General features: G+C 33.2%; 1 protein-coding gene across 6 annotated transcripts; it reads right to left on the bottom strand.

Moving 5' to 3' along the window:
- Nucleotides 1-1,256: 1,256 nt before the first annotated feature.
- Nucleotides 1,257-9,105, bottom strand: LOC101212744. Of its 6 annotated transcripts, none has more exons than XM_031888904.1 (3): nucleotides 2,932-9,105; nucleotides 2,118-2,852; nucleotides 1,257-1,825 (listed from the first exon to the last, which is right to left on the bottom strand). In XM_031888904.1, exon 1 carries the CDS (start codon nucleotides 7,715-7,717, stop codon nucleotides 6,305-6,307), a length of 1,413 nt encoding a protein of 470 aa, XP_031744764.1. In that variant the 5' UTR covers nucleotides 7,718-9,105; the 3' UTR covers nucleotides 1,257-1,825; nucleotides 2,118-2,852; nucleotides 2,932-6,304. The 6 variants fall into 6 exon arrangements, with proteins under 6 accessions (XP_031744764.1, XP_031744768.1, XP_031744767.1 ...); XM_031888908.1 differs by having other exon boundaries at nucleotides 2,118-7,787; nucleotides 8,886-9,105; XM_031888907.1 differs by having other exon boundaries at nucleotides 2,118-7,779; nucleotides 8,886-9,105.
- Between the last annotated feature and the right edge of the window lie 769 nt (nucleotides 9,106-9,874).

Below are 9,874 nucleotides of genomic sequence, written 5' to 3'. Positions count from 1 at the left end.
TTTTATGGAAACAATTATAAATGTTATTTTAAAATTTTAAACTTTGAGAATATGTTGCAGGTTAAAAGTAATTACGTATGTAATTTAGAAATTTTTTATAATGAACCAGATTGTGCGAAATCTAATTTATGTTAATACATTAATTCTAACTAATTAATTGATTATAAATACACTCATCGAATTCTCATTCTCATTTTTAGAAACGAAAAGAAAAAAGAAACCATTTTTACTGTTTAAGTTAGTAAAGTTATAGCATGATCTTTTCATTTTATCAAATTGTAACACAAAACTTTGATAAGTATTGCAATCTTAACCTTTAAGACTTGAAAAGTTCCAATTTGTATCCTCTCGTAAGTTTTATTTAACAAATTGTTAAAGAAACTTATTTCAATATGCTTTCAATGAATTAGAAAACACATGTATGATACAAATTTTCAAAGAAAAAGAACATTTAAATACTACATTTTTGTTAAAATTTTGTAAGTTTTGGTAAAGTTATTCTTTACTTTTTATTATTGTATTTTTTTTTTTGCACTCTATTCATTAGTTGATTTGTGAACTAATCAAATTTCATTTTTGAAAATCTTGATACTATTAAAACTATTATGTATATTCTTATATTATATTTGGTTAAAAACGAGAGAAAGTTGGATTGCCAATATAAATTGTGACGTGTAAAGCCAAAGTTCAAAATAGGTATATAAATTAGTGAAAGTCATCCCTAAATGAAAATTAAAGATTATGAATTTATGAAAGTATGAAAAGAAAGACTCGAAATAGTTAATATTTACTATCTGTTGACAAAATGCATCTTCTATTTGGTGGTTCAATCATATCAACCCTAAAATTAATATTTGCTTTTCTTATTTGGTGAAATAAAATTTACGAGTGAAATCAATATTTGCTTTCCTTATTTGGTGAAATAAAATTTAGGAGTGAAATCAATTAATTGTTTCCAACCTTAAAAATCCTACCAAATGCATCCTTAAATCTCCTGAGCTGAGCCATACAAAAAAGTGTACCAAGAAAAAAATGTATTTGGTTTCAACCTCAAGTACTTGAAGACAACGTGATTAACTATATTGTAAGTAAAAGATGTGTACAACTAATCCTTTTCGGACAAACAGAAATACTATATGTATATATATAGGAGAATCATAAGAGAAAACAAAAACAGGCCTAGAAAATTTAAATTAAATTTTCTAGGCATAAAATGTTGTTTGACAAAATAATTAGATGAAATAGGCGTAAGCAAGTTAGACAAATATTTAATATTCATAAATAATAAAGAGAGAAGTGTAAGAGAGTAAAATCAATAGATTTCCCCCATTCTCTCTCACTTCATCTGTGTCATAATCGACATTCAACAGTTGTCATAATCAACATAAAACAGTTGGAGAGATCTAAACATGGAGATACTATGATTGCCATATAATTATAGAGAATCAAAACAGAATATATATAAAGAAAGCTTAGGTGATGAAACAGTGTAGATTTGGGGATTGCATGCAAGTGAGTGTACGACTCCTCCTAGGATGCCATTAGAAGCTGTGGCAGCTACTTCCATGGCATATTCACAAATCCGCAGCCTGCTCTGATACTACACTGCTGTGGGGGGACGGCCAACAAAGTGGTTGCGTTACAGTAAAACGCCTGCGGATGGAGTCAGAAGCCTGCAAACACAAACCAAATTCCAAACAGAAACTCTCTCTATAAAATGGCAGTAGTTATGGTGCCAACCCTTCTTTTCTTCTCCTTTCGTTTCTATGGACATTGTTTTTTTCTCTTCTTCTTGAACTTTAGGGATGGAGATCTGACAAAAGAACTGAAAAATCATTCAGATATATGAGAAGAGGTGGAAAAAACTTATGTCATCTAATCAAATAAGATGATTTTATCCCTCTCCCATGAAGAATGTTTTAACTTTTGATGACTGTCTTTAGTCTCTAAGGTTTGTAAATAGCTTGGAGAAAGTTTGTTGGTTTTGTGTCAATGACAATGAATGCATTTGCTATTTATGCCAAGTCCTAACTAAGTTAGCAAACCAAATACATAAATTATACAGATTCAAATACTAAAAACTTGGAACTTTTCTTTTGCAGGATTCAAACACATACCTTATCACATTTAGAACTTCTCAACTTCAAACTTCATAAACTATGGCCTATTAACAACAAAACAGTTTTGTATACAAGATTATTACTTTTCTGGGACAAGGCAATAATACATACATTACAAAGAAATGATGTAATACTAAAGAGGAAGATAGACATCTGTTGCAGCCAAGAAGTCTATAAAAATGCATCCCAATTGGCAAGGATAAAACAATGAATATAATTTCAGAAGTCAATTTAAAGAACATAGTAATTAGAAGCAAGAAACACTAGAAATGAACTATTTCTTTCCATCTAAATTTCCTACAAAATACTCTTAATGGTATTCAAACAACTTCAGCCACGTCTTAGAACAAAGGACCACACGACACGTCAGAGATGGTACATTTGCAGTCTTCACATAATGCATCCCAAAAGCTTCCAGCAGCTGATGCAGCATGAGCTAAACAAACAAAACAAAGAGAAATAATATCTGATCTTCAAACCCCTTTTCGCAGAGCAAGAGATATTTTTATTTTTTAAAGAAGTAGCACAAACTCTTATGAGCCTTTACCATAGTTTAACCTTCCATGGAACTGCAGTCAAGTGAAAAAACTACATTATTTTCCAATATGTTTTTTCTATTACCAAATGAAAGAAGCAGGTACATTATAGAAGCTTCCTGTGTCCTGACTGTAGGGCTCCTTTATAAAATCAACTTTGAAGGGATTTTAACCATCCAACTAATCGAGTTAAACCCTGCAGTCCCATTTTAGAAATGTATTTGAATACTACCTGGTACATATCCTTTCATTTAAGGAAGGTTCAAGAGACTTACTTGCCATGCTAGCAAGAGGTTAAGAGGCTATCAGCCAAAATAAGAAACTGTGATTTAAAGTCTCACGCAAATTCAGCTGAAAACCTGAACATCAGTATAAATCATAAAATTTCATTATCAATCAAAACCTATGCTATTGGTATTGGGTAGGGGGAGGGAGGGACCTTTTATCTTTTTCATATCTTATGCTTGTGTCACAAAGTGCAACTATAGTTAAGATGTCCTGCTGAATTATTACTCAACTTGGAGATAACAGTAGGATACGAGGACTCAACTAAAAACCTCCCACTTCATACAGAGGGTTTGAATAGCAAGTGATAACATGATCATTAAACTCTGCATATTGTGGATGATACAGTAGGTTTAACTGACAGAGCAAGTTAGCTATCCGGTTAGAGAGTCAACTTAAATAATTATAAAGGTGGGTTCAATAATAAAGAGCTTCTGTGGCAGATACTTTCTGTTGTGCAGTGGAGGGTTGGCCTCTAGACTATTTGGGTTTACTTTTAAGCGGCAACTCGAGAGATTTTTGGATCACACATGGGAAAAATCCCAAAAAAATTTCAGGAATGGAAGAAAATTTATACTTCTGCTAGAGAAAAGTTCACCTTGATCTAATCCTTTGTTGTTAGACTCTCAAATTACTGTTTCCGGTTTCTTAGGCTGTTTTAACTTATTACTTTGGCTGAAGAAATCAATAAAATTTTGAGATATTTCCCATGTGAGATGACTATACCTTGATGGCATCATATTAGTTACTAGATTGGTTCCCTTCTTAAGAACCAGGAGCTTTGAGTACTGATAATATGCCAGTCGCAGACTCACAAATGCCTCTCTTACCAAATAGCTTCTAGAGCATGATTTCTTATGTCATGAGAAGTTGTGAATGTTAAGTAGTGAGTTAAGGCTTTGGGTGCAAAGATATAAAAAGAAGTAAGCCAGAAGCTGCATCTTATGGATGCATATTTTGAAACTTTCACAATCTGATTGAGATTTCCACCTTCAAAGTTGGAAAAGACTTCAACTGTAAGATTATGCAAAGATAGGCAGCAAAAACTCTTCAGTTTGACAGTGTCGACCAACACTACAATCACAGGGACTCCAAATTACTTTAAATAGTGGAATGGACACACCTCTTTCAAGTGAGGAAAAATTTTCTTATCGAAGTATGAAGCACCAAATAGTTAGTAAAATAGATCCTTCAGGTATTCTAAATTGCAAGTCTCTTCTCAGCATGCTAACTGCAGATCACCCTGCACCAAAGGCATCGTTCAAGGCTCTACGGAAAGGTAAATGCCCTAATACCATAGAAGGGTGAAAGTAATCCTCTAGACTACTCTTCTTTAAGTATTGAGAACAAATCACTGGTTACAAGCAAGAATTATCTCAAGTCACGGCGGTCTCTACCCACACTGCAATATGAAATATCCTCTGTTTCACAGATGGAAAATGCCAGCCGTTTGATCTTTACTTGGCACATCTGGAGAAGCTTATGGTGGAGGCCTTTTAGCACATCTAAAATTAAGAGGACATGATTTTCAGAATAGAACAGCTTGACTTAATTAATTGTGGAATTGTTTTTAGAAGGAAAACAAGCTGGAGTTCTTTAATCTGGTCCTGTAAAAGCAGTTGAGGGTTTGGCTAGGGAGTATACATGAAACTTTTCAAAATGAATATAAGGAGCCCTCAAATATTGGGGACATATTTTTTTGCAACTTCTCTCTTTAGCTCTGCCCAAAATATTCACGCAACTATTACCTCTCCAACAAAATCTCTACTTGGAGATCCTTCTTTTTAAGCTCAGTAGGTTTTCTTTCCACATATTTTTAAATGTAAGAAAATGAAACTCCAAAATCAATTTACTTCTTGATGGTAAACGAAATGTAGCAAATAGAGGGGACCTGGGTTATACAGAGCAAACAAACGGTAAGAACTTCAAACCCACCCTTACAAATAGAAACGTTAACGATCAAATAAACAACAATAATCAAAATAGAAAAGAAGAATATTATGGGAGAAAATAGCAAACAAAGCCCAAGTGAAGGCACTGATATAGTGAAATGCTTAGCTTCACAATCTCCTTGATCTCAATATTACATGTTCTAAATAAATGTTCCTATTTCTGCAGTTTAATACACCACAAAATGAACAAATTTGTTTGCCAAGAAAATTTCCTCATTCTTCCAATAACCCGCTAAATTCCAAATTAAAGGTGAGGTTGAACCCCAACAATTGCAAGCATCTGCCCCATATTGGGCCGGAAAAAGAGTTGTGCCGCAATAAAATATAACTTTAATCTTTTTTTCCTACACAACATGGTCCACTTAGAGAAACAAACAAAAGATAAACCTCTAAATAGTGATCACAGTTTTAATTCGACCATGGACCACAACTCAAAAAGAACTTCATCTTTCTTGGAACATTCAAAATCTAAATCATCAAAACGAGATGAAGGCTATTAATCAAGGAAGAGAAAATTGAGATAGAGAAAGTGAAGCTGCAGATAAAAACATCAAAAGTGTACAACACCCAAACCCTCTTGTCCTCAATCCAATGACTAAGGATCACGGCATGAATGACTTATGAAAGAGACGCCAGGTCCCAACTCTCTCAATCATGAGAATTTCTCGCAAGTTGAAGTTGAATAATATATGATAAAACTTATGTTTTTAACAGAGAGTGAGATAGGTTACAATACGACTAGAAAATAATGTAATTAACAGAAAAGCACACATCCAAAATAAAGGGATCAAGGGCAATAATTATCACTAGCTGCATTCTAACGAATCTTCATAGAAATGCCCAAAAGAAAGATATATTTCCAAAACAAAGATTACACAGCCAAATTAAAATGGAGTTTAGTGCATAAGACACTAATCACCATCTCAAAGTTAAGAGTTTAGCTCACCCCCAATTGTTGAACTAAAAAATTTAAATGATATAAAACCAAGAGCTACAGATTCAAATAATCAGAGGCATGCTTAAGTGTATAATTTTCTTTTAACGACATTTTCTTTATATAAAATATTGAGTAATCTAGAAGTAAGTTCTTACATTTTAGGTTTCAGATCTTCTACATGAATATTTGTCGCAAGAAGTTACATTCCATCGTTTCAACAATGTTATCAATTTCATACACTCAAAGACGTATGGTTTATTTCTTTCAGGTTATGTTTTAAATGTAAATGCTTGAGCATGAAAACATCAAAATATGATATTCATAAATGTGTTTATAAAATGTTTACGTCCTAATTCTATATTCGAGAAAATAAAGCGCATGCATCTATCTAAGTTTGTATTCACATCTTATGTTTGGTTTAATAGCATGCTTCTTAGATTACAAGGGACATACGAAAAAAAGTACCACAAAAAGTTACAGAAGATCCAGATCAAATGTAAATTGGTTGATTCCCAATTGATGCACAGACACCATGCTTTGCCATTCAGCAGCACGAATATGAGTTATTCTTTCCTGCAAATTCTGGAAAGCAGGAGTGCTGATAGCTTCAGCTACTCTAGTACAGTATAAGGGGTCTTTAGAAAAACTTGTAACGGCCTCAGTAACATTAAGTTTCACTTTTTCTAAGTCATCTTGCAATAGCCCTATTAGTCCTTGGATTGCCCCTGCATCAGCAAGTGCAACCCTGTCTGTCTCATAACAACTTAATCGTGCTATAGCTCCAGAGACTTTTTCCCTCACTTCGTGATTCCCATCGTGTAATAGATCCACCAAAACTGGAATTGCACCCGAATTCTGCACAACTGATATGGAGTATTTATAGCTAGAAAGAATCCTCAATACATCAGCAGCTGCTGCCTTTCCTCTATCATCACCTTCTTTAAGAACTTTCACTAGATGATCAAAAATTACAACTGCATTCGTTTCAGCAACAGCTAACAAACAGAATACATCCTCTGCAATCTCCTTACAAATAGGATCAGACCACTGAAGAAGATCAGCAAATAACGGGATAGCCCCAGCTTGTGCAACAGGCCTAATATAGGCCAGATGAGCTGAAACTATTCCAAGGGTATTACCAGCCACCAATTTTGTCACATAATCTCCTTCACGAAGTAGCTCAATAAGCACTGGAACCACTCCCAACTCAACAAGTTTGTTTCTTCCACGTTTTGTAATTGCAATTAACCCAATTGCTTCACAAGCTCTTTCTCTGGAAGCCATGCAGCCAAATCTAGCAGCTTGCACAAGAAAAGGGAGGCCTCTTGATCTAATAAGGGCCTTCCTAACCTCTCTCAGTAGTGCCATAGCACTCAAAATCTCCAGTAAATATCTCCTAGTCCCATCAATTACCAAAACAAGCATACAAATAATAACTTCCAAACCCCCATTTCTTGCTATAATCACACGACTACTTTGATCAAAAGTAACAATGCTCCAAATACATTTCACTAGAATCTTACAAAAACAACCACTAGAATGTAGCAATGACTTGACCAAAGATTCTAAAGCGCCGGAATGACCTACCGCCGTTGCCAACGTACCATCACCTCGACAAGATATACATCTTAGACAATATGCAGCAGCGGCTCTCATGGATTGGCTTGCATTATTGGTGGGGTTATCTTCGAGAGGCTTAGCAATAATGGGTATAACACTCTTCAAAATATTTTCCGGGGCAATTTTGGAGAGTTGGGCTAATTTGATTGTGGCTTTCACTTTAAGTGCTTCTGATTCTGAAGCCATTACGTTTTCATACTGCTTGAGTGATGCTTCCCAATCTAGATTGGGCTTTTCAGATGCTCTATGAATCTTTAAGTCCCCCATGATAGATAATGAAAATCGACGAAATTCAAACCCCTAATTTGATTAAGAAACAAGAAAGCCGACTGAGCAGCTTGAAATTGGTTGAAGTCAATGAAATATTCCAGTAGAAATGAAAGAGATAACAGGCGAAATTCACGGAATCAAGAAGAAATTATCCCGGCGGCGACGGATCGGTACTTTTCCGGGAAAATGAGTGGGGCTTCGTTCGTTGAACGGAACACAATTTTTGGATTCAAAATTTGACATAAGAATTTAATATTCATGCTTTAAATTCTATTTAGTTCCTACAACTTTCAATCATATTCTATTTGGGTCTTCAAACCTTCTAAATTTATTAGCTTTACTCATAAGCTCTTAAAAATGTGTTTATTTAGATTTTTTTTTTTTGAGTGCCTCCTAAATACACTTATTCACCGATTTTTAAGTAATTTTTTAATTTTATTTTATGTGATGGAGACATAGAACGGAGATGATCTTGTTAGCATAAATTACTTTACATCCATATAATACAATAACCTAGATCATCTATTTCAAAATGTCAACAATAAAAAGACATACTAGTTTATTAAAGTATTGATGATGACTATAAAATGACTATTGTCTTTTTCATCAAAAGCTCTGAATGCACTTAGCGAAATCTTTTTCTTAATAAGATGCAAGAAAGACTAAGTGTTTATTGTTTTGGTATGCTGAAAACCATAGACCTTAGTTTTATTATATATTAGTTCAATGATAGTTCTCATTAAATCTAAATCAATCTATTATGTTTCTACCCATTTAGTATATACTCAATTAGGAACCGATGACCTTAATTAAATAATCACATGTAATGTTCAAATAAGCAGAAACCAAATTTACATGTAATGTCCACATCCTAAAAAACTTTGTTTTTCTCTCTTAGGCATTTTCGCAAACACCTTCCATACTCAAATTTTTTTTCCACTTACCACCCACTCTCTAACTTTCAAAGATTCCTTGATCTACCATAAGCAATACCATTATTAAGATTTTCTGAGGAAACAATCAGAGACATAGATCACATATATATGGGGAGGGTGAATGAAAATGTGAGAAACTATTCACAAATTGGTTTTGTTTGATTTCTTACACCTACTTATTAAACTCAGAAAAGGGAAATACACAAAAGTGAAAGGTATTAAACACTAACTTGTGTTTGAAATCTTTAAAAACGAGTATGGGTCGTTGTCTTTCGAAATGTTTAGATTTGACGTCGCCGTGGGTCTCCATCGCTGAGAAGAAAGTTCATGGAGATGGAGAAGGAGAAGAATGGGGTTGAGGTTGGATTTTCAGGGTTCTATGGTGAAGATGATAACGAAGAAAGGAGAAACGGGTGCGAATGGAATGGCGGTGGAGTGAAGAGACGGGAGTGAATAATTTAATCCTAATTAAAATTTTACTTTTTAATATATTAAATATATTAAATATATTATTATTTTATTTATGTTAACATCAAACAACTGTCGCAAAAAGTAATATCAGAAAAATTCCACTCTTTTCCATAAAAAATGCGTTTTTTCTCTTTTTGTGACAGTTTTTTTTTCTCCATCTATTTTGTGATATAAATAACTATCGTAGTAGAGAGTTTTTCTTGGAGTGAATGCAATAAATTATTAATTCACATATATGATCTACACCTTAATTATAAGTATTATTGTTTAAATATGTCTAACAAATACACCTAATCATTCTTCTTACTTTAATCTCTAATATTAAAATTTTGTTAATTCATTTAACATAATATATTGAAGGAGTTTAAGCATTAAGCTTCAAATATGTTGAGGACGAAGGTGAAGTAAAATGCTTACGACAAATTTTATTTTTTAATAAAAAAGGTATCAAAATAGTGAAGGACCAAAAATGTTGAACAGAAAATGACTTTTAAATTGTTCTATAGAAAATTGCTTTTACCACCTTATACATATTTGAAATCGTAGATTTTTTAGCACGATTAACTTACCAATCTAATCATCAATCAAAATTTGAGCTCTATGGATATTTTCTAGAAGAATATTAAAAAAATTCACATCAGTAAAAAAAAAATTATTTCTAATTATGAATTTTTTTACAATAAAATAAAAATATCAATTCACCTTTAAAGTCACAGTCAAATGTATAAGAATATCAATGGAGAAAACA

Source organism: Cucumis sativus, chromosome 7 (assembly GCF_000004075.3).
Source record: "Cucumis sativus cultivar 9930 chromosome 7, Cucumber_9930_V3, whole genome shotgun sequence".
Taxonomy (NCBI): Eukaryota; Viridiplantae; Streptophyta; class Magnoliopsida; order Cucurbitales; family Cucurbitaceae; genus Cucumis; species Cucumis sativus.
This window is presented reverse-complemented; position numbering and strand designations above follow the sequence as displayed.

Coding starts and splice junctions, on each gene's coding strand:
- LOC101212744 (XM_031888903.1), bottom strand. CDS start 7,717: ATGGGGGACTTAAAGATTCATAGAGCATCTGAAAAGCCCAATCTAGAT.